This window comes from Canis lupus, chromosome 34, assembly GCF_003254725.2.
Source record: "Canis lupus dingo isolate Sandy chromosome 34, ASM325472v2, whole genome shotgun sequence".
NCBI classification, from domain to species: Eukaryota; Metazoa; Chordata; class Mammalia; order Carnivora; family Canidae; genus Canis; species Canis lupus.
The window spans coordinates 36,630,820-36,655,898 of record NC_064276.1 but is presented as its reverse complement, the minus strand read 5'-3'; the positions used below and the strand labels follow the sequence as shown (position 1 = coordinate 36,655,898).

The 25,079-nt window shown below is 43.4% G+C and overlaps 1 protein-coding gene across 1 annotated transcript in view; it reads right to left on the bottom strand.

The window, feature by feature from the left end:
* The window catches only part of FNDC3B (fibronectin type III domain containing 3B), a 339,644-nt gene that overhangs the window by 74,947 nt on the left and 239,618 nt on the right, over positions 1–25,079 (bottom strand). The window contains 4 exon segments of the mRNA XM_025425602.3: positions 1,856–1,994; positions 10,490–10,549; positions 13,123–13,274; positions 21,261–21,319. Of these exon segments, the coding sequence (XP_025281387.1) occupies positions 1,856–1,994; positions 10,490–10,549; positions 13,123–13,274; positions 21,261–21,319 (410 nt within the window).

Genomic DNA, 25,079 nt, shown 5'->3' with positions numbered 1-25,079 from the left:
CTCTGTGTGTGTTTGTGGGTTCAAGGACAGGTGGGCAGTCGGAGCCCTGTCTTCCTGTCCTTGTGCCCCCAGCTGGAGCACTGTGATCATGAAATCCGTTCTAAAAGGACATTGAAATGCAAATGGAACCAAATCCAGAACTTTCAAATTTGTACATGACTTAATGGAACAAGAGTATGTTTCCGATTCACAATTCAATAAAGGGAGAAAGAAAATGTGAAATATTTTTCTCCTGATAAGCCAACTTTTCCCTTGAAGTCGCTGGTCTGCCTAAGACCTGAATTACACCCAGGTTTCAAGCACAGTATGTATCAGTGATTCCCAACTTTAGGTTTATAAGACCCCGGGGTCCCTCGGGTAATCTTAAGATTTCTTAGATTTTCCAAACAAAGTGAATTTTAATTCTTTCCTTTAGAAAAAAAAAGATATGTTTATGTATGTATATGTGCAAATAGAGAACATGTTTTAAAATGGATGTGTATCTCCAAGGACTTAAACAATGATGACCAGTTGGGTGTTACAACTCTGAAAAGGTAGGGAATCACTGACCTGGATTATCCCTGGAAGCCAGGAAGGAAAATAAAATAGTTCAGATTCTAAGCCAGTCTAAGCTCTGCCTTTGCCAAGTAACACACTCCATGTTGGCCAGTGGCTATGAGAACGCAGCTGCCCACACGAGAGGGGTCTCCAGAAGCCCGTGCTTTATTGCTAACCACTGCTCTCAAGGGCTTCTATGGACGCCCGGGATAAATTCAACCTCCTGGACTAGGAACCAAAGAACAACATACAGCTTCACCAATACTAGATCTCCCTAACCATCTTATTATTTTTACACATTAGTGTATTCCCCAAACCCCACAAATCTTTATCTCTACCTCTAAAAATTTCACATCTTAAACTATATTTTAAAATATAAACATAGATGGGTGCCTGGGTGGCTCAGCGGTTGAGCATCTACCTTCAGTTCAGATCATGACCCCAGGGTCCTGGGATCGAGTCCCACTTCGGGCTCCCTGCTGGGTGGGGAGCCTGCTTCTCCCCCTCCCTCTGCCTGCCGCCACCCCCCTCCCCCACTTATGCTCTGTCAAATAAAAAAATCTTTTTATTTTTTTTAATTTTTAAAATCTTTAAAAAATATATAAACATAGAGAAATAATTATGATAGGTATTGATAACAAGATTCAACTCTTTTTGCGAACATACAAACTGTGACTGATAAGCTAATGATACAGCGTAAGGACTGCTCTTTGGCAAGAGTTATTTGTAGCCAGTAAATTGTATTTTATGAAAACTACTATATATTTTAGACTTCAAAAAATAATTAGTAACCCTAAGTGATCTAAGGCCTAATCAGTAAAAGTTAGTGAAGCCTTAATATAGTTTAGAACACTAAACATTCTAGGCAGTTTTAAATATTGAACATTTCAGAGTCGCCACTGAAAGAAGCCAAAGGAGCCAAAACCTGACTTATTCTAAATCTCTCTTTATAAAACCTTTTTATTGAAGTCTTCAAATGTTTGTTGAATAAGCAAAACCACTGGAAAGTGATGAAATTCAGGTATCAAGTATATATGTACTTAATACTATAAAGTATTGCTTATGAACCTAAAAGATTTACCTCTGCAGAGAGAGCTAAAACTTTTTGCACTTCTACCTCCTATCACTTTGCCCAATTTTTATAGACATATAAAAGACATGCATACATACGTATCGACATATATTCAATATCACAACATTTTGTTTCACGTAGTTACTATGTAGAAAAATCAAACACTATCACCAGACTGGAGTAGTGCTAAATAAAAACGTTTCCAATGGCTAGACTTCAGACTGTTCCCGGCACTGAGCTACCCACCTTCCACTGCAAGGTTAGTGAACTTTTGCTCCTGTGTGCCAGCTTAGGTGGGAAGGGACACTCAGGTGCACAGCTGTGGGTGGTGAAGCTAACTGGCTCGGAGCAGGATCCCTTTACGGAATTGTACATGGCATATACCCTGAAAACAAACAGATAAAGACAGTCAGTGGCAGTGGCCCATCCTAGAAGACCAGAGTTTTTAGCTCAGGTTTACGCCAGGGCTTTCCAAGGAAGAGAATTTATGTAGCACACACCATGGTTCTTTTCTTCTTATCTACTGGTCTTGTCCTGACCTAACTATGGCCAGCACCTCCAAGAGATAATCACCCGAGCAGGGAATGTGCCTCTCCTTCCACTAAGTGTCAGAACTCTCAGCCCCCAATTAAGACAGGCAAGGTCTACTGACTGGAAAACAATAGGCTGAATGAGAAAATATCCTCAGGGTGCCCGACTCCTGACTCCCGGTTTTGGCTTAGGTTGAGCCCCATTGTCAGGCTCTGCACTCAGCTCAGAGTCGGCTGGAGTTTCTCTCTTCTTCTCCCTCTGCTCCTGCAGCCCTGTTTGCCTCTCTGAAATAAATAAATGCAAGCAAGCAAGCAAGCAAGCTTATCCCCAAACTGGTCTTCAAATATACATTCTAAAACCATTGAGCCGGGCAGCGCCCGTGGCGCAGCACTTTGGTGCTGCCTGCAGCCTGGGGTGTGATCCTGGAGACCCGGGATCGAGTCCCACATCGGGCTCCGTGCATGGAGCCTGCTTCTCCCCCTGCCTGTGTCTCTGCCTCTCTCTCTCTAGCTGTGTCTCTATGAATAAATAAATAAAATCTTTAAAAATAAATAAATAAATAAAACCATTGAGCCACTCTCCAGTTGACTTGGTGGGAAGGAGGATGAAAAATAGTTAAGGGTTGGCTGAGAAGAGACAAGAAGCAGTGAAAGGAGTCTACAAACTGGAGAGAGAAGTATAAACCCTGGGGTAGAATAGATAGCATCTTTAAACTTTTTCGAACATTGCAGATATTTAAGTAGGAATATAGATGTTTCACACACAGAAACATGCTTGCTACTGCCAAGTGTGCCTCGAACTCAAGAAAAACAATGTTCAGGTACAGTTTATCCATGTGAACGTTTTAGTTTTGCACCTGGCGCCGAGATTAAAGATGTGTACTCTGCGCATTAAAATGCCTGGCTCAATGCTGAACATATGGGCCCGATTTCTCCAGAGAAGCTATGAAGGAAAAGCACGTAACACACTATTATAAAACGATACTTCTTTCAAATAGCATAATATAGGGTTATGTTGATTTTTATCTTCTTCCTTTCTGTTTCTCCATTTTTAAAAATATTGAGCATTAAAAAAAAACAACTTGAAAACCTACTCTTTTAAAAAGACAACATAGAAACTTTTGCTGCCTAAACAAGATGTAAGGATGAAGCTAATCGGAGTTGGTAAATATATCAAGCCCTTAACTCTTGAGGTCCCGCTAAAAAGATAGAAGAAAACTCAGAATCAAGAGAACAAGTAAACTTCCCACATAGTTAGAGAGTTGCCTCAAGTGAACACAGTCACGGAAATCTAACTGCTATACTCTACGGCCTACTGTCCTTATTCTCTGAATACCCACAATCCATCTCCCCTCTCCCTACCCAACGAACATAAACAACAGCTAAAGATAACATTATGGAAAACAGGACCTAATTAGGATTTCTCCTCAAGGTCTGTCACAAGGGATTTACAGAGGTCATGTACATTAAAAGTTCTAATGCCTATTTCTATCTTAAAGGGTAAGACACATATGTACTGGAAATTTGACTTGTTTGCCTTGTGGGAAGGCACAATGATGACATTTGGTCCAAACAAAGGATACTTATCAGGATGCTCTTCACCCAACCTGATGAAAATAAAAGTCCCTTTTTTGCATTCACTGTAAGTAGGAACAGGAGAATATAAAAGCAAATGGTTGACTTGGCAAAGATCATTTCTTTGTATCAGGACAGGATCACTAGGAATAAGTTACTTAAAATGAATCACAGAACATTCCAGACATGGGCAGAATTTCTGCCTAAACTTTAATAGATTGGCTGGATTCTATAGCTGGTGGCTCATAGGTTACATCTGGCCCAAGATACGCATTGGGGAGAGGGAAGAAATACAGTGTTTTAAAATATCACAGCCATCCCTGCATGAATGGAAGGACATAGGCAATGGTCAGTACAGAAAAATATAAGCAGACATTATGTACTCCTAATGAAAGACAATGCCACGATCTATAAAACCCTTGCCAGAAAAAAACTGAACCTGTATCAGATTAAGCCTCTTTGCTACTATATAGAAAACACAAAGAGAACCTATTAAGTCAAACTATAGGGATGCAGTCAGCCTAATTCATAGTGTGTAAAAATCTACAGGACCAAAAAAAAAAAAAAATTATTCCAAGAAATAAATTGCAAAAGGACAGGAAAGAAAGGGAGGGAAAACCTACAGATTAAAAGAAATTCATGAGATACCAGCCAAATAGAATATTCAGACCAAGTCTGAATTTCAATTACAACAATCTGAAGAAACAAAGCTTTCATTTTTAGGACAGTTGAAGAAATGGAAACAGTCCCTGAATTTTAAAGACATGAAGGAATGTATCCTTTTTGCTTATTTTGGATGGGCACGTGATGATGGTAATGTGGTGCGCAGATGAACTATTAGAATGTCTGGACTTCAACATAGCAGCGGGGGCAGGGAGGGTAGGTGGGTGCAGCAAGGAAATTAAGAGGTTGGGTGACGGGTCTATGAGAATCCATCAGTTACTGTCCACTTTTGACTGCATCTGAGATTTTCTGAAATAAAAAGTTAAAGATCAAGCCAATGCTTAAAGTTCTGGAGAGCTCTCATTTAGAAAAATGAATGTCAGGTCTCTCTTAACAATTAGAAGTTCTAGTGACAGCTGCATACCTTTAAGGCAGGTAACCAGATAAAGATGAGAGCAATGAGGAGGTGTGGGTGCTGTCCAATTCAGTCCTCATCACTTCCTACTTCTCCTTAGCACTGAGATCGCTTCTCAGCTTCCCTTTACCTAGCTCTTCACTCACAGAGGTTCCTAGGAGGAATTTCACTGTTCAATCACTGGACCTTTGTTTACAAATTCAGACTATACTCAGGTAGACTGGGTCCTGCATGTTCACAAAACAAAAAACAAACAAACAAACAAACAAAAAAACAGCACCAAAAATCTACATGGAAAACAGAGCAGGGGAAAAGAGGCAGGGACAGGGCCTACCAAAGGCTGCCTGACTGCAGTTCGTGATCTCGGGAGATCTGGACTCAGTCAAGTTCATTCTGGGTCTTTAAGAATCGATTCTTGGGAGTCACAAAACCCACATTTATCAGGCTAGAGAAACATGAGCGACAGAGGCTCCTAACAGCCAGGTTGGCAGGATGGCTACTGCTGGGATGAATGGAAGATCCTGGCGAAAGAATAAAAATTTGAGGTAGTTGAGGATGTACAGTTGTATGGGCCATAGAGGAGTTATTCTTCTTGTCTCACAACTCAAAGAATGTTAATAGTTTAAATCAGGAGTCAGCACTTTACACTTATAAAGTCTGTCCACAAAGGAAAAGAGATCCGTCTTATATGGTGATGATGGAAAATGCTGCATATGATAGGTATCTAGAAGTTGATATGGTATCTAAGTATCCCACGATTATATCTGTCCATTAACGGTGGCCAGTAAATAGCAACTAATTACTCTGTTTTTACCACTAGCTTTTACAGAAAAGTCTCCAGAAATGTACTTTATTTTCAAGAATGTTGCAATACTGTTTTTTCAAAGGATGGTGATGTTTTTTCTCTAAGTATCATCGTGTGATAGGAGGATCTGTGGAAGGGGATCAGGTTTTTAGGTTAAATAAATCAGGAGACACTTCAGTTCCTTCTGCATTTATCCCAGCAAAGAAGAATACATTTTTCTAATGATATGATTAATCTTGTGTTGGGTTTTCACATTTGTTTCAGTTTAAATATTGACTAAATGCTTATGAAACAGGTGCTCCAAGAATTTCAGAAATTTGCCTCCAACTTCCTCCAGCACATCTGTGACATAGTAGGAGCCAGTGTCTAGTCAGTAACACCTATTTCATAATTCTGTACCAAGACGGTCAACCATATTTTTGGAAATATTTCATCATGTAATTTTTCTGAGAAATGTTATTACGTGCTATCATTTCTGGGCAACTTCTCTGCCAAACTGCTAATGCCAATGACTGGAAAACTGCTTCAAAGTTTGTCATGCATTTGCAATCCATTCCATCACTCAAACTCCTGATTACTCCATCGCTGTTCTTGATTCCCACAATAAAATAGTTACTTCAAAGTTGTTTTAATTCTAGAACTACCAATTAGAACAGGAATATGGTATTTTTGTGTACTTATAAATAACTAGAGATAAATGAATATAAATGTTTATGTATATAAACTCATATTTAAGTCTTATAAAATAGTTACTCATGTATGACATATGTGCAGGATGTTTCTCATTTCTCCCTTTTCTTCAACATGTGATCACACACAATCTCTCTCTCCATCTCTGTGTCTCTCTCTCATACACAGACAAGATTTTGTATTGGTGGCTTTATACAATCAGCAATACAATGCCCTATATGGAAGTGCTGAATAAATCCACTTTAGTAATTGCAAATTGAATCTTTTTAAACATTCAACCAACATTAAAATGCAAAAAGCAATTTGTGTTAGAACCTGGTAACAAATAAAAAAGTGATGACTTTAATGAGAATCTAACCCAAGACCCAATACCTAAGTTTCTCAAATCAATGTAATAGAGGAGTTATTACTGTCCTCAGTCACCAGAAGGAAAAAAAAAAAAGATTGAATAGTTAGATGTGCAGAAAAGAAATACAAAAATTCATAGCAAAAAATGATCTTTAAAACCTAAAATATCTCAGTATACAATTTTCCATGTGGAATTTTGGCCTAACTGGCATGGTCAGTGCCAATCTAAACAGCCACAGATGCACGCACCTGTAGCACTGCCCTAAGGATGCCACTGGTCTCCTAGTCCAAGATTCCTAATCCCAGTGGGGTGATGGTAAGAGGTCATGAGCTATCTTGCCCAGAACTGATGCTAAGCACCAGACAGTCAATGACATAATCCATGATTGAGAGACTGCTACTTAAAAAAAAAAAAGGTTTGTGTGTCTGATTGGTGACCGCAAGCAATGCTCACTAACTTGAGGGGGGGACATTGAAAATGAAAAAAAGCACTGAATAAAGATATGGAACAATCAGAACGAAGGGAATGGAATCAGAGTAACAAGTCTAAGGCAACTAGAAATCTAAGAACAGAAGCCCTAGATGGGACTTTAGCATACGACTTGAGAAAGAAACCTTTCACTCTTTTGAAGAGTGATGAACGGAGGCTTCTGCAGGCCTTCATCCAAATGTGCAATATTAAGAACTGGAAGGAGAAGGTAGCCTGCTTGGAACTGCTGAAAGAAATATCTCGTTGTTTCCCCTCATTGGCTCTACAGACTTCCACCAGGGCAACGCGTTCTAATTGGTAACACACAAATAAATAAAAATGGCAATGAACATAATTGCTTATTTCGTAGTCATGCAGTAATGGAATTCTTCTGCAGCTTCTATTATGGAAATTTAGTGAGAAAATTATTTCCACACAGTCTTTTGAGGCCTTAGAAATGACTGTTAAATTTAAAATTTTATTTGAGGCTACTGTGTTTGATACGAGCTTAACATTCCTGGAACTAAGACTCTGCAAATGTGCACTCAACTGCATCATAAAAAGAGATTTTCCTCCTTTTTTTCAGTGCCAAGTATGACATATCTTTATCCCAATAAAACAGTAAGTGATATGGTCTAGCCATACATAGGTTTTGAACCTATGTCATGAAGTCTTTTCTACCATCAGAGTATGGAAACACTGCCACGACTCTAGAAAAACAAACTAGAACAAAAACAACATTTATATACTTGCAGATTTAGAATCGGTTTGCATTTACACTTCATTTGTTCTCACACCATCTTCCTGAGGCTAGTATCATTATTATCCTCATTTTATAAGTGAGTAAACAAGGTCATTTAAGTTTAAATGGCCTGCCTAATAAGTACACGCCCTTACTAAGTGACTGAGCCATTAACCCCAAATTCCAAGCTCTGTCCACTACGTGCCACTCTGCCTCACCAAAGCAATTCAAGGCAGAGGAAGCTAAATCTAAGCAGGAGTTACAAGCATTTTGATTCTTCTCTAGCTTGAAAAATGAAAGGCTATATAAGGCAAGACAGTGAACAATCTACAGGAACTGTGGACCAGGCAAGGGAAAAATAAAATCTAGACTGTAGACATTTTTATTAAGAGAGAATTTTTTTTTCAAATACAAAAATAGATTACGACCAAAGACAGGAAGAATTTTCTATGTGGCAAGCTGAAGAAAGGGACCAAATACCAGCCGTTGGTGCCTTAGGCTGTTGTGTGGTGTCACATAGGTGTCATTCTTGAGTGAGGTCCTCAATGTGTCAGGGAAAAGTCTGGATCCAAAGCCTCTAGAGAGTAACTACACTTCATGTTCCTATTCCTCTTGGGGCATCCATTGATTATTCCTTTTATCTGCCCAGAAGTTCAAGATGCTTATAAGACACGGCAGCAAAAAAGAACCAAGGAGCCAATGTTGTCAGAATTTACCCTTTGTAAGAAGAGTTAAAAAGAAATGAAGGGAACAACAGACAGAATGGCAAATACAGGGCAGACTCTTTATGACATTTAGGTTTCTTTAAAAAGACATTGTTAGCTCATGAATGAGCAGGAAATTAATAAAGTAAACCTTTATAAAGCAATAACAATAAACTGTTAAAAGATGGAGAGAAAAGGAAACATATGTTAACAATGACTCATGGAGAACGTTTACACGGCTCCCTATATGGTGGTACATTTTCTGGTTCCTTGTTAAGTCAACCGTTAGAAAGAATACAGTATTTCTATTATCCCAGTATCACAGATTACACCAATCTTTTTGTTTGCGCAGACTGTGAAAAGTTCAGTATGCTTGGGCTGAAGCTAACTGATTCAAAATCCAAATGTTTTGATTTAAACAGGAAGAGATAGTTGCAACAGAGTTCTTCTAAACAATAAAACAACCAGGCAGATAAGCACGTTGAGACTGAATATAAAACACCTTGCTCGTTTACATATTGGTTGAAACTTAGTTTGAAGCACTTATGCAGCTAATAAGGTTTTATAATCCGAACACATCCCTATTTCTCTACCTTTGTCTCAGAGAAAACTGTGGCCTCGATTCTTTGTAAGTATAGTTAAAACAGTCCATTCACAGCAAAACCAGACTAGAACTCATGCCTCCTCATAATCAATATATGCTCCTCCTATTAGGTTACGCTCCCTCCACGCCATCCCAAAGGAACCTCCGGAAAGGATAATAAAGAACGTGGGCTTGATATTGCAACTCAATATCACATGATACTCACATCCATAGATGAAGAAGGACAGATGCTGCTGTTGTGTATTCTTTTTAGATAAAATTACAACTTCTGGTCGCTTATAAACTAAATAATTTTTTAAGTTAAAATTTACATTTTAAAAATGTCATAGACCACATTCGGAGACCTGTTTATTTGTAAATGGATATGTGAATATATCTTTACATAATTAGATGAGCTCTGTAAAAGTTCATTATATTTACTTTCCTCGTCACAAGTCTATGGTTGGCTGGGTTTCTTCCTAAGATTAACTAGCTCTGCCTTTCATAGTAGTCACAGCAGAGATTCCAGAAAAATCAGAGTAGAGATTTCAGTCTACATATACGGATTTACTATAGACTACATAGATTATATGGATTTACTGTTTTGCCAAGTTGGGTTAATTCTTATCAGAGATAATTTGAAATTTGCACTGTTCGTCTCATTTTAAAGCCTAGTGTCTTTTAAGGTCCAAAGGTGTTCTTGCATTGTGGCAGGACTTATTCATTTGTGCTGAATAGAGTTTATGTGTATGGGTTATAACAAACTTATAACCCATTGTTAACATATGTTTCCTTTTCTCTCCATCTTTTAACAGTTTGTTGTTATAAAGTTTATTTTGTAACAGTTTTTTTTTTTTTGCAAACCTAATGGAAACTTTATTTACTCTTCTTCTTAAAGTAATCTAATTTAAAACCAGAGGTTAAGTGAGAGGAAAGAACACAAAACCTTCCCCAGACAGACAGACAGAGATACAGAAAGGAGGGGCGGGGCTTTGGGTCAGATCTTCTCCATCTTGGAAATGAGGGCATCACAGATACATTAATATCAGAAAAATCCTTTCTGTAAAAGAAACCATACAGTCCAGTAGATCTTAGAAGATGATATAAAAGTTATTTTAAAAATAATTTCTAAAATTCAGTTCACTGTATCACCTATTTCTCTTTTACCAGAAGCTGTTCTGTGTACTCCTCAGTCACTGTGCCGTCAAGCACAGAACAGTAAGGCATGGCCAAGCTCCGGTACTTCAACCTTTGGTTAGCAAGTGCCCTTAACCAAAAGCTTTTTAAAAGGAGCGCATGATTTATCTCAGCAATCCCAATTCTCCAACACAGGCCAGTGCTCATATCCTAACTTACCTCACATGATAATCAGTTGCTGGTCTGAGATCTTTCAGGTTACATTCTAATTCTTCTCCACTGCAAAGAAAAATCACTTATTAGTCAATGATACCAGTTACAACAGTGAAGACAGGTTTTGGATTTGGGTCTCACAGTCACGAAGAGCAACGATTCGAGAACTCTCATGTCCGATTCCACCACGAACCAGAAATAAACGTGCCTATTTGGTATATTACCCATTTGGACTACAAAATTAGGTTTCCTTTTAACAATGCCATCTTAGATCGGGAAAATGGCCAGATTAACTCAGTAATGAGGTTCCAAAAGGTCTTATCAGTTCCTTAAGCTAAGTACATGAAAACAAATAAATAAGCAAGGAAATTAAATAGAGATAAATGCAAGTGTAAAATAACTATACCAGCTGTCAACTGAAGGTAGCTCACACTCACCTTGGCAGGAACCCCACATGCTTCAACGTCTCAACTTCCTGGAAGAGACCTCAGTGTGCGTCCCTCACATCTCAATACTAACGGTTTTCAGATATAAACACATACAAATCAATAGCTCTCTTACATAAAACCACTTATATGATCAGATCTTGTAAACGAAACTCAACTTAATCATGAGGCAACGGCCAACATAAAATAAGGAATGTTCCATTAAAAGTTTTTAAAAGGTGAGGGATGGGGGCATGAGTGTATTCTTTAAAAAAAAAAAAGTCAGGGTCACAAAAGACAAGCACTGTGTTAGTGTTCCAAGTTAAAGGTGAAAGGCATATGGCCACGAACTATAATATCTGACCCTGGACAGGATTCTATCCTAGAGGGGAAGACCTGATTAAATGGACGGTGAACTAGATGTATTTTATCAATGTCAATTTAAGAAGCTGGTAACTGCATTGTGGCTATGTAAGAAAAGATCCTTATTCCTGGGAAGTATACTAAAGTATTTAGCAGTAAAAGGCCTGACTGTATACAACTAATGGGGGAAAAATACAGGTTGGTCACAGAGCAGAAAGGTAGAGAATAACTGCAATAGTAAAACCAAATAGGATAAAAAGATACCAATAGGTGACATCTGGGTAAAGGATATACACATATTCCTTGATTTCTGCAACATTTTATAAGTCTGAACTTACTTCAAATAAAAAGTTTCTGAAGTTGCAAACTGGAGGCCAACGTCCACACCATGCCTACAGTTCTGACATCTGACCTGCACCGTATCTTTGCCTTTCTAAATTTGCTGAATGAGTCTGACATTAGTAAAGCTTACATAACAATTCACATTTTCAGTATTTCTTGGGGAAAAAAAAATCCAAAGAAATCAGCAACTCTAGGCCTTATGGCAACAACCTATTTTCGGCTGCTCCTTTCAGAGGAGGACAGGAGTGCTCTTGGAGCACCTCATCCCCAACCTGCCTCTTTTCTTCCCTTCCGTCATCTGCCTCACCCCTCCGGGCACTGGAGGCCAGCTCCCGCCACCCATGGTCATCCTGCATCGTTTCTTGGCGTGGCTGGGGCAGACGGTGCTCTGTATCTCTTTACCAACGGGGACTTCTCAGAATAGAACCGAATGGCTGTGAGCTGGCGTAGGGAGTTCGGATTTTACTCTCAGTACGACGGGAGTCACTGCAGTGTCCTCCCTGGGGAGTGACCCGGGGCGCCCTGGTTTCTACAGTGTGGAAGCTCGGAGTAGACACCGGAGGCAGCTGAAGGGACGCCTGCAGGAGTCCAGAAACCAGAGGGCAGTGCGCCTCCTCCCTAGTCTCTTACGCACCCTCACAGTCCCGAAGAAGACCTGTACTGGAGCAAGTTAAGAACTCAGAACAGGGCCGGGGAGACCCCAGGTCGGCAGCACTGGTACGGCAGGGAGACAGGAGACAGGACCAGCCTCTGGCAGGGGAGGAAGTGGGGTGTGGAGCACACCAGCTGGGCTCTGGGGGCCTCACACAGGGAGGTCAAACAACAGGGAGAGTAAGACCCATGTTCTGATCTCCTGCCCCACAGATCTGGGTGGTACCAGCCATACCAAAGGAGACATGGCTTGACCCTACGAATTTTTCATCACATTTAGGTCACAGCTATAAATCACTTAGATGGCTAATATCTGGAAGTCCGTGAGGCAGAAGGGATGATCCCTTACCCTGAGCTAAATTTACTTAAGAGCCTTGGAATGAAATGCTTTAAAGGACTCTTTCCTCAAGCCTAGAGAACTCTTGTGAAGGTTAAGAAATAGAATGAAATGGAAGGAAACCATTAATACAGAAGAATTTCAAAACCCAAGACTAGAAAACGGTCTGGGTCTAAAACGCAGTAATCAAGTTAAGTGCAAGACTGATGTAGATAAAAACTGGAGGTCGTTCTCACTTTTTACCCCGATAGGCATCAATGGAAATTTTTCTTTAGCACTGACATAAGCCAACATAACCAAGTGATAGCTCATCAACACCAACGAGCTCTATAAAAGTCATTTCTGATTGTAATTACTCTGGACAAAAATAACTCTTGACATTATAATTATCACTAATTCTTAAAAGGAACTATTTAAAGAAAAGTTTGCAAAGCCTCTAAGTTTTTCCTGTTTCTGATTTTCCTTATTGACTCCAATGTTGCAGTTTAGCAGCAGAGAAAACACGTGGGAATATACGCTACCTGTAAATTATCTTGTACTTTCCATCCCGTCCTTTGTCTGATAAGGCGACCTCATAACTGTAGGGGAAAGAAAGACCGCTGTGGGGTCCACACGAAAGTCCAACAGGGGGAGCCCAGGACAGCACAACTGCTCTCGCCTGAATATTAGAAACCTGAGGGGGCGGGGGAAAAAAAAAAAAAAAAAACAAGAAAACACAGATAAAATTACTCAAATCCATTTCATAGACATCGGACACTACTTCTTCCAGTAACATTTTTGTGATGATGAGTAGTGGCATGAAAGTGGCTCGGGAGTTAACGTAAGGTAAACACTTTTAATTATAATGAACAAAGCATCATAAATAGTATCTCTTGTCTAAGTCCTGATGTCCAAAAGAGTTCCTGAAACACCTATCCTCGTAACATAATTCACACTCTATCCTCCGGAAAGTAAAATCATCAGTCTTGTTTGGGAATTTATTTTTTTAAAGGTAAGGAGTTGACTGTGAGACTGTAATGGTCTCCGTGAGGGCCATCGATCTGCGCAGGAGGAGCCGTCCTGCAGGCACTTTGTGGTGGCCTCTCGGCCTTGCCAGCCAGTACTTTTCCGACCAGGCTCCTTGAAGGACTCCATTCCCAGAGAACCCAGTGGTGGGGGTGTAGAACCCAGGCCCAGGCTGAAACGGGTGCCGAGGTGATGCTTCATCTCTCCCAGCTCCGTTTTTTTCTTTTCCTGCTGGTGTAGCCTGTGTAAGACTTCATTGGAACAGCGGACTCCGGCACCTTCTAACACTCCGGCTTTCTTCCCTACTGAGGACCACGCTGAGCCACGTCCCAGTCCACCTGTCAGGCTGTTCCCAGCAGGCCTGGCTCCTGCTGCCGCCACCCCCAACCCCCCCCCCCCCCACCGTAACCTGCTCAGGAGGGGACCTGCGGCGGGCATCCTGCCCTTCAAGCATCCCAGGCGCTCGCTCGACGTGGTGCCTGCAGCAGCCCTGCCTTCCAGATCTACTATCTGCGCTCCCATCCTTGTTTTAGAGTCACGCGTAGTCTAATTCTTTACGTCAGCTGAACTCTGATGTTCTAATTTTTTAAAGGTTATTTTGCTGCTCTCTGGATACTGGTCGGAATAGCATATTAAGAAACAACAGTTAATAGAGATGCCAACGCTTCATGTTCACAAAGACTTTATTTAGTGGTAGATTGTTGTTAGTATTCTGTTAGTTTGTGGGTGGAGATATGTAAACTATCCGGTTTCCTTTTTTTTTTTTTTTTTTTTTGTCCATTTTTGTCACTTCCTGATCTACACAGAGCATTAAAATTTAATACAAAATAATTTTAAAAACATGAATAGCCTGGAATGTGAATACTGAATCTCTTTCCAGTTTGTCATTCATTCTGTTCTTTGCTGAAAGCCCTCATTTCTGCTCAGATCCCTCCATATCATTTCTGCTCGTTATAGACATAGAATCATAATACATTTAACCAATTCTTTAGTCAAACTCCTATTCAACATTCAAGACCCCGGCTGGGCCTCACTATCCCCAAGGAACCTTCCCTGAAGTGTTTCGTCTACCATCCGCCCTCTGTTCCACAGCGACTTGCTGGTATCTCTTTCGCTACAAATCATGTTTATGGCAATCGTCTACCTTTCCCACTGGATGGTGGGACTCCCTAAGGCCAGGACTCAAAGGCAAATTTAACTATGAGTAATAGTTGCTTCATAAATGTTTGTTGAATGAAAGATAAAAATCAAAGGGAACAGGACAGTCTGCGTTTCTGATACAGGTGACGTCGTGGATGGTGGACAGCACTATGCGTCCCTTTAAAAAAAAAATCTGAGATACTGGTACAGAATCAAAGTCCACCCTTTGTGCTGTGGCTCCACACTAACATCTCCCTCTAGCACCCTTTCAGGATGTCATTCCCTCTCACGTCCCCATACCTTAGCTTTTGACTTTCCTACTTTCTAACTGAGGACCTCTGCCTCAAAGAGCACCAACCCGGTGAAGAGAGACACATGCGGGAGAGACGGCCTCGCAGCGGACACACAGCACAGAGACACCCACGGCAGCCTGAGACCAAGTCAGGAAGGCCTCTGTACATTCCTGCCTGAACCCCCACTCAGAATCAACCACTGTTTGCTTTGTGCTCTGGCCACATTCTGCTGGTACCTACGCTGGGCAGTCACTTCATGATATTGTCCTTATTTGGTTACTTGTGTGCTGCTTCTTGTGACTAGATTTCGAGGCAGCGTTTCTACAACGTACACAGGGCATCTGCTGAATTCTTGGACGCAGCATTAGTGGGCAATCTGGAGTTACTGGGTATTATATTTGATTTTTAACTTACAGATGTTTTGCTCTGAAGAGTTTAGTTTGCAATTAAACAGAAGGCTGGGTAGGTACTGAAAAACGTTCAGCCGAGGTGGCAATTGGCTGCCGTGCGCCATTCCAAGAACACAGTGTGTTGTGACACGGATTCTATGAATGGTGGTGTGAAATAACATCATGTTTCAAAATAGCTCGGCAAACGCTAGCGCTTTAGATCCTGCACAAGCGTCCAGAGATTCGCATCCCTTTAAATTGTTTTTCAGCAGCTATTAACGACTTACACGTGGTTAAATTACTAACTGAATAGTGATGTACAGCACTTGAAGCCTCAACTCCAGCGACGCTCCCCCTTTTCTCCAGGCTCCCTGAGCAAGCCTGAAGGAGGCCATGGGTCCTCTGAGCGCAGACCTCTGCGGTGTGCTCTTCCAGGCCATCAGAGGCGCTCTGAGAACGTTCTGAGAACGCTGTGTCGTTTTCGAAGAACAGCAGCCTTGGCTTCTGGGAATGCGCTCCTAGAGCTAAGCAGCTGCCACCTCGATCACTCCTCCCTCCTGTGCTCCCGCTCCCTCCCTTTCACCAACTCCAGGCTCTCCCATTTCCTTTCTTTAGGCCCTGGGATCCCCTCAGAGAGGGAGTGCTTTGTCTCTGGGAGAACTTGGAACTCACTTCCATTCCAAGGATGATGCCAGGAGATTACACGGTGCCTTGGAGAGAATGTCACGTAAAGGGGAGTCCTCAGCACAAGACGCAGCCTCCAGGTGTGCAGCCCCAACAGGAGATTGGCGCTCTGGGCACTCTGGCTGGTGCAGGCCTACTTGAGAGCAAAAGCATTCCCACCCGAGCTTCACCTTCCAGGTCTTCCTCTCTCTCTCTCTGGAGGAAACCTTCTCGCCAGCAGTGACCAATGAAGTAAAGAGGGACAGCTCATTGTAAGAATCGTCACGGCTGATACCCAGAAACAGAAGTCTAGAAGCCATGAAACCGACTTCCTGGTATTTAATTATCCTACTGTAAATTGAAGTCAGTCTCCTTAACGATGATGATAAAAGTGGTGATTTCTAGTCACAAAATTCTTGGCCAAGATCCAAGCGGCCACTTGTTTTGGCACCAGAGATGGAAAAGGGTCCGCTGTGTGGGTTACCAGCGCAAGCCTGCGTAGAAATTAAACTGCCTTGAAGTACCTTGAAGGATTCATAACATCACCCTTTATTTCTAAATAACTACATACAGATTAGAAGTTGTTGTCGTCTACGTATTTATTAAATGCAGACTCCAACTGGAGGGACGGGGCTAGGTAAAAGCACATCCATGTGCATCCCCATTAGGAAGTAAATGACCCCCTGCATGAGACTGTAGCTCTTTGATATACAATCTTTAGCTCTTTTTCTCCTTGTCCCTTTTTCTCTCCTGTTCCTTCAGTATTTTAATACTTTCCTGCAAAATTTTACTATCTTAATTCTTGGACTGTATTGTATGCAAATGATACTCATTACTTGCATCAAAAATACAATCTACTCTCATAAAACTACTAAAACGATTCCTCCCACGTTAAAAAAAAATATTTCTATGTAAGTTCGTGGCTTCTAAATTTGGTCAGAACTTTGGAGTTAACTATGTGGGAGGCCTGCAGATCCAATTAGGGAGCACGTTAAGGAAATATTACCATGGAGATATTGGCTTCACTTCAAAAGTACCATCAAGAAAAACAATACCACGATGGAAAATTGAAAAGGAAAAGGTCAGAGATCATTATAAAACAAAAATGCTCAAATCTAGGATTTCACAATCCTCTGTTTCTGTAGCTCCTTAAGTGCTTGCTAAAGACCTCAAATCTTTTCAGGTATACAGCTGTTTATTTTTTCGAGGAATGGCTTCTTGGAGGGGCGGTTGTTTCTCTTAGGCCAGTTTACTCCCTTCTGGAACCGGCAAAGCAATTGTTTCCACAAGCTAAACATTAGCGGATGGAAACAATGCAGGTTACATTTATTTACATCCTGAAAATAAACAGCTCAGCAGTATGTGGGGGACAACATGTAGCACCATCACCCGGGCAGATTCAATCCTGCGGGGCTGGCGGCAGCGCGTGCTGATAGAGGTTTGGTCCAAAACCGCTCAGAGTAACAGCCGCCTCGTTTCTGTGATGGAGCAGCGGCCAGGCCTGCGGATCGGATCGCAAGGCACCTAAGTCACCGCCTCAGGACAAATATCTCGTAACTTCATACCCTGTTTTACTCAATGACCAAGCCAGCTGGATCTTTATAGTATCCAGGTTTCTGAAGAGTCAATGACTTGCTTAATTCAGGTGGCCCCGAAGTTCTAGAAAGATGCCTAGAACCCACACATCCTAAATATTGTTTCTATAGCAAAAACAAATCATCTACAGAATCTCAAAAGGGAAATATGTGCCTTGGGAGCCTGGGTGGCTCAGTTAAGTGTCTGCCTTCAGCTCAGGTCATGGTCCTGGGGTCCCAGGATCGAGTCCTGCATCAGGCTCCCTGCTCAGCAGTCTGCTGCTGCTTCTCCATGAGCCTCCCCTATGATCATCCTCTTCCCCTCTCTCTCTCTCTCTCTCTCTCTCTCAAATAAATAAAAATCTTAAAAAAGAAAAACATGTGCCTTTTATTTAGAGGTGTTATCAGATGTGGCTAAAAGAAAAAAGAAATTCCCCAAGTGCCCGACTGCTGTGGCTCTGCTCCCTGGAAAGCAGCCGGACCCCCGTCCCATTCCGGGGGTGGAACAGGGAATTTCGCTTTCCCATCGGGATACCCTATAAACTACAGGGCAACACTCCATTCCGAGCCCTGTGCAGACAGTACATAACTCATGTCTCACATAGTCCCCTGTGGCAGTTATCATCCCACCTTTCAAAAGTGAGGAAACTGAGGCCCGGGGAGCTTGACGGGGGGCCAAGACCACAGACGGTTATAGCCCCGAGGGCCAGACTGCAAAGCAAAGGCCCTTCCTCTCTGTGCTGCTGCCTCGAGCTCTGGCACCCGGCTGTCCCCACATACCCCCAGGCTGGCTGGACCGCATCGGATGCCGGCCAGCCTTCAGGCATCTGTCGCCCTTGCCAGAAACTCGCTGCAGCCACTGCAGCCTGCCACACATCGACTCAGCAAATATTTGTTAGGGGCTCACTAAGTGCCAAGGACAGTGCTGGGTATTAGAGGCACAAAGATAAATAAGACACAGTCATGAATAGGAACTTCAGGCAGAGACAGGGGAGGAGAGGCAGGGAGGGAGAAGAAAAATGTGTGAACCACTAACCAGGCTAGGAAGGACGGGGGCGGCGATCACCAGGCAGACAAGGTTATGTGGGGGCCAGGGGTAAGAACGACCCCCGAAATACGTCCACGTCCTGACCCCTAGAGTATATGAATACATTGCCCTGCAAGGTAAAAGGAACTTTGCAGACGTGAGAAGCATGAGGACCTTGTGAGACAGGGACTGTCCTGGACATTTCGGGTAGGCTCCGAGAAGGAGCTAGGAAGATGGAAGGAGCCACAAGCCAAAGAATGCAGGCGACCTCAGGAAGCAGCTAGAGAAGATGAGGAAACAGAGTCACCCCACAGGCTCTGGAGAGAGCCCTCCCAACACCCGGACTTTAGCCTCGTGAGGCCCACTGTGACTTTCTGGCCACTTGGATGACAATCTTGCCCATTCTACACCGCGTGCCCTATCTGTTCACATAAGAGCTAGACTATCGATCCTGCTCTAAAAGAGCCTACAGTTAAATGCCTAATACATGCTGAATCAGGAAAGGACTAGAGCACTTCAACAGTGCTTTAATCTTGCTAGAGCCACACGACTGTCACTTCTGGGGTAAAGAAACGACAAGGAAAACACTTGTGTTCACACGAGGGAAAGACAGGGCTGCGAGGTCTTGTGCTGACATCTGGGCCACTGCACTCACCTGTCTCTCTGCCCCCTCGCTCTGCCCACGACTCAGAGCGGTTTCCTTATTCTGCTGTGCCTTTCCCATGACTCTCTCCCCCAGCCTTTTCTCACCTCTCCCCATGCTCACTCCTCCAGCCCCACGGCTGTCACCCCCTGCTCTGCTTGAACCCTAAGTCCAGGCCCTGTGCTCTCTGACCCCATCCGGACCCTGTCCCCCCAGCACTGCCCTGTCAGACACCTGTCACGGCCCGCTGCGTTCACCCTCCCAGGTGCCCCGCTAGGGAAACTAACTCAACACGTCTAAAACTGGCATCCAAGTCATACAAAAGACACAGACACCAGCCCATCCTAGAGGAACCCACAGATTCCCAGGAGACTCAGACCCGATGAGTATCAGGTATCACACACCTCCACGCAGGCATGGTGAAGCTAGGATGGGACCGGAGCTCTAAGGACCACGTGGAGAATCCCACTCAAGGGCAGGGGCAGCAATCCGGTGAGACTCCAAGGAAGCCACTCTTCAGGGGCGGCATCTAAGGCTAAAAGCCCAGCTACCTGGGACACCAAGCACCTGGCAGGTTCTAAACCTTACTGACGTCTCTCCGTCGCTCCAGCATTCACCTTCCCCTTGCCGCGCACGTGGGGGCCACCACCCAAATTCTGACTCCTCTGTAGCCTGTCACCAACACGACAGCACCAGCTTCCTGACGCTTGCCTTCCCGGGATCATCCTCTTCTCAATCCTGTGCATCTGTCAACTGTTTCATCATCCTGGAAGTAGAGCCCTGACCAGGTACCTTCTCTGCTCAAACACGCTCGATGGCCACCTGCTCCTTAACCAGCATTCAGTACAGATCCCACGGCCCAATGTCGACACCCCACAGGTTCCACTGCCCAACTTGATGTCCCACAGTCCCACCACTCAACGTCGACGCCCCACAGGTCCTATCGCCCAATGTAGACGCCCCACAGGTCCCACCACCCAACGCAGACGCCCCACAGGTCCCACCACCGACCAATGTTGACGCCCCACTGGTCCCACCACCACCCAACGTCAACGCCCCACAGGTCCCATAGCCCAACATCGATGCCCCACAGGTCCCACCACCGACCAACGTCGATGTCCCACAGGTCCCACCGCCCAATGTCGATGCCCCATTCCTCTCCCCGTTCCCTACTGGACCTGTCCTCCAACACGCTTCATGCTTTCAGGTTTAGTCAAACTCAACTGTGCGTACCCTGAGGCATGTTAGAACTCTTCTGTTAAAAAGCCTCAGTGTTTTAAAACACACGAAGGATCAAGGTTTTCCAATTAGGCCAGAAAACATCCCAAGAACTTTGGCTCTCTGACCACACATGAAAGGCTGAGTCAACATTTTGAATTTTTCACTTGAATTTCAAAGCATTTGGCAACATCAAACTGAAAACCTCACAATATCACCACTCCTACCAATTTTTTTTCCCTTGCCATTACACTTCAGTATTTTAGACTTTTTTTCCCCCCTCAGCTAATATTTAAATACCTTTTTGAAATTTACCTGGAAAAATACTTGTGGAGTCACTGAGGTTTTCAAAAATTATTATTACTACATTTACACAGGCTAAAGGAAATCACCAAAAAAGAAAAACGTTCTGTAGACCTGTGGCGGGTGAGGGTGTGAAGGGGATGATATGTATCCTTGAAACTAGGAAAGAATATCTAATTGCGTTCAGAGTATCTAAACAGAGAAGACATTCTGGTGGATTCTGGATGAATAGAAGGCTGCTGTTCTATATTTTCATGCTCCATTAATAACAACACTGCTTCATAGTTTATAAATAATCGGCAATAGAAAGGGGCCCTTTTGTTTACCTCCCATGTGGTGAAAGAAAAGTACACTTGAAATGCTTAAGAATGTGTCATTTATGCTGAGAAATCCAGAAGACATACCTGTGGTTTCTCTATTCCTGAAAGAATGTCTTGCACCCTCTTTACTTCCAACTCATACTCTGTGTGGAAAAAGAGAAAAAAGAAGAACCGTTAATTCCAGTAGAAGGCAATAACGTCAAGTTCCTTCTCCAAGGCCTCCTCTCCAGAGCCATGAGGTCAGTTGCCAGTTACCGCGACCGTTTGGTACCAAGCACGAGATCATGAAAAATCGGGAATGGGCATGATGATGCAGGGGTGGGGACTTCACTGTGGTCGTGGTAACTCGCCACCCTACTGGTTTACACAGTCACAAAGTCGGCAAGAGTAACACCGAGTTCCATCTAATAATGCGACAGGCAGCAGAAAATAAAAGGTCCAAGAAGAAAGGGGGAGACTGGAGCGGTTACACGCGGAGAGCAATGGAGAGATGAGGTTGAAGGACAGTGGCCAATTCATCCAGGGCTGTGAGTTCAGATTTTTTTAGTTCAACTTTTATTCTAAGTTTAAGTGGAGGGACTGACATGGTCTTTTTTTTTTTTTTTCTTTTTTTTTTGAAGTCTTAAAAGCTCTGTTTGGCTCTCATGAATAATGGACATACAGGGAGTGGGAGAGAACACAGAGACATCAGTCAGAACATTGCTGCGCTGGCCTGGGTAAAGCACAGAGCTTGCCTAGGCCGGGGATGGTAGCAAAGATGGGGAGGATGGGGAGGAGAGAACTGGTTTTAGAGGTACAGGTGTTGAAGGACTGGGTAACAGAATGACAAGAATCAAGGATGCTCCTCAGTGTTTGGCTTGATCAACTGGAAGGATGAGGATATCTTTTAAATAAGATGGGGAAGTTGGAGGTTTTGCAGTAGAGCAGGAAGTGTTTTAGAAATGGAAATGGGAAAGTGCTTGAAGTAGAGAGGATGGGGAGTGAAGAATGGGTATTAAGAAGATAAAGACTCTAAACTTAGGACTACATTTTGTAGAGGAACCCCTTGACTTTCACAACCTACTCGACGTAATCTAATTTTGATTTTTACAGATTTATTCAAATGGTAAACCTAATGATGTAGGAGGTAAATGCTGGAGTTCCATGATTGTCAAGACACAGGTCCTCACCCTCAAACAGTTCAAGTCTAGTGGGGGGAAAACGAAAGCAATGCCATGTGATAGGTGCTTTGGTCAAGGTGACCCAAGACAGATCCTTCTAGAAGGCTTCCCGAGAACCAGCATCTCACTGCCCCTGTGGACAAACAGGTGTTTGGAGGTGACAAGGGAAGCAGAACTAGGGAGTGAGAGGTTAGTAGGCCTAGCTCCTCACAGGGCCGTTGAGACTCATTGCTCGGGTGTAATCTCAAAAGCCGCCTTTTCACAGAATCCTACCTCAACCCCACCCTCTGCCCAGCCTCCACTCATTCTCTTATCCTACTTATTTCCTTTCTATCCATTACCAAAATCTAAAATTTCTCTTGTTTATTGTCTTTCCTACGAAAATATGCACTTCAGGAAGGCAGTCATCCTACAGACTCAAAATAAATTTTCTTCTGTAAAGAACCAGATAGTGAATATTTTTGTTGCCTAAATGAGACAAGCCTAAGTAAAGAATAATAAGACTTCAAGTTGGCACCACCCTAACCTTTAAAAGGATCAGTCCTTCATTTTTTCCTATTGCATTCTATTTAGTACAACCTGTTTACCTCTATTTTGGTGAGAAAAAGAAACAGGCTGGTGGCAAATTACAACTGCAAGAAATTTCACATTCAAAAGACCAAGTGAGATCCTTATTTATAATCATGTATTCAGGTTATGATACAGGTAATAGTTTGTACCCCTAAGTCAAGTCAAACATGTACATTCGCTCATACTTTCGGGAAGCTCCTACTAAGGAAACTATAAAGTGTAACTGAGAAGTTAACTGTCCACAAAAATAATAATAATAATAAAATAAAATAAGCACACTTGGAATAAACGAACTGGTTCAGGTGTTAAAAACAAAGTTTTCTCAATCTCTGGTTATTCTAGAGTTTGTAGGACCCCGTGGTTTCAAGCACTCACACACACAGATCCATTCCTACAGCTCGCTGAAGGAGGTCACTGCTTCCTTCGGCCACCACGGACACAAGGCTAAGGAGCCAGGGACCAGACACCATCCTTGAGGTGATAAAGGTTTAGGCTAGAATGGAGATAATCACCTATCCAACAAAGAAGGAGGGAAGAACTAAAGAGCTCGGCAAGAGAAGAATCCTCCGGACCATGTGGTAGATACAGGGCATGAGAGAAAGGCGTGACAAAGGACGCCTCATCCCACAAGAAACTGAAGGCCCTTCCCCCTTGCTTTGGGCCCACAGGCTAGCCTCTAGCCAGCTTTCAAACACAGTCAACAGGACAGATGCTCAGGCTTTTGACAGGAAAAGGAAAAATGAGAAAGGAGGTTGTATTAGAGGGGCTGGGGGGGGGGGGGGCGGGGTGCATACTGGTTTAAGACAGAAAAGAATGGGTTTCAGGTAAGAGCCAGAAATCTAAGTGAAAGGTCCTGACTGGGATAAAAACAAGTGCCAAGGGGCGGTCACTCAGGACTGGCCTCGTCTGTCTTTGCTTAGAGCGACGAAGGCTGACCTTGCCGGAGCCCCCAGGACCAACGTGCAAGGTGGACGGCCCGTACCCCAGGGCCTGGCAGCCGGCAGGCCTCAAGCCCATCCTGTACACCGTGGGTGCTCACCTGGTGCGGAGGAGCGGGGCCGGGGGGACTGGGACTGCGGCCAGCCCGTGGGCCCAAAGCAAGCAGAACCTCCGACTGCATGGTGACAGACTCGCAGCACCTGGGGGCTGGGGGCCCAGGGGGAGCACGTGGGGGGCGAGCAGGGGCTGAGAGCGGTGGGCGTCCGCGCTGGGGTGCGCGGGGGGAGGCAGGCGGCGCAAGAAGCCCTCCGGCCAGGTCCCACGGCACGGCCTGTGTTGTTGGGCTGGTTTCTTTTTTTTTTTTCTCATCTGGGAGAGGAGCTGTCAAATAAATGGAGCAAAGGCCTTTGGATCTGGGAGAAGGTATGTGAGAAAAGGAAGAAAAAGTAGGCCATGAATGGAGCCAAATAAACAAAGGATTCTGAGAAGATCAAAAATAAAAAGGGCAGGGCGAGGGGAGGAAAGGTAGTGACAGGACAATCACTGCCCTATTATATCAGGAGAAATGCAGTTTCAAAGCCAGACCGGATTCTTTCTTTCGTGATTCTAAATTGTGAATACAGAAAAAGAAGAGAAAAATGCATTCACACCACATTTACTGAACGCTTTTCCATTTGCGCTGCCCCAGACGAAGAGAAAAGGGTAAATAAATGCCGGGCATACAGCTTGCACACACAAGAGTGAAAACAAAATCCGCTGAACTGAGCTAAAGTGACCGTTACTTACCCCATATAAAATAAACTCCTGTACGAATGCTAGCAGCCCGGAATGAAATGCCAAAATTCACAAGTCTACCACCTAAACAAGCGACTTCCCTCGGGCCTCGGCCTACCTCTCCCGAAGCAAGATTTAGCTACGCCTCGGAGAAGTCTGCGAATTATCACCCTTTCCGTTAAAGAGCTTTGGAGCTCAGCGACCCAGGATATTTCAGAGTTTGGATCCAGCTTTCACCCTGCTTTCTTTTTCTCTGTGGCTCCGTCTCTCTCCCTCTCTCATGCTCACGCACACACAGACCGTGTTGCGAATATGGAAAAATAAATAGTAGCTAATGCTCTCACTAAAATTTAAAAACAAAACCAAAAAGAAGAGTTCCGGTGATCTGCCTTCAGGAAATCTTTTGTATCAAGGTAAAAAGAAAATAGGTCTCATTTTTGTTTCTGTTTCTACCTCCTTA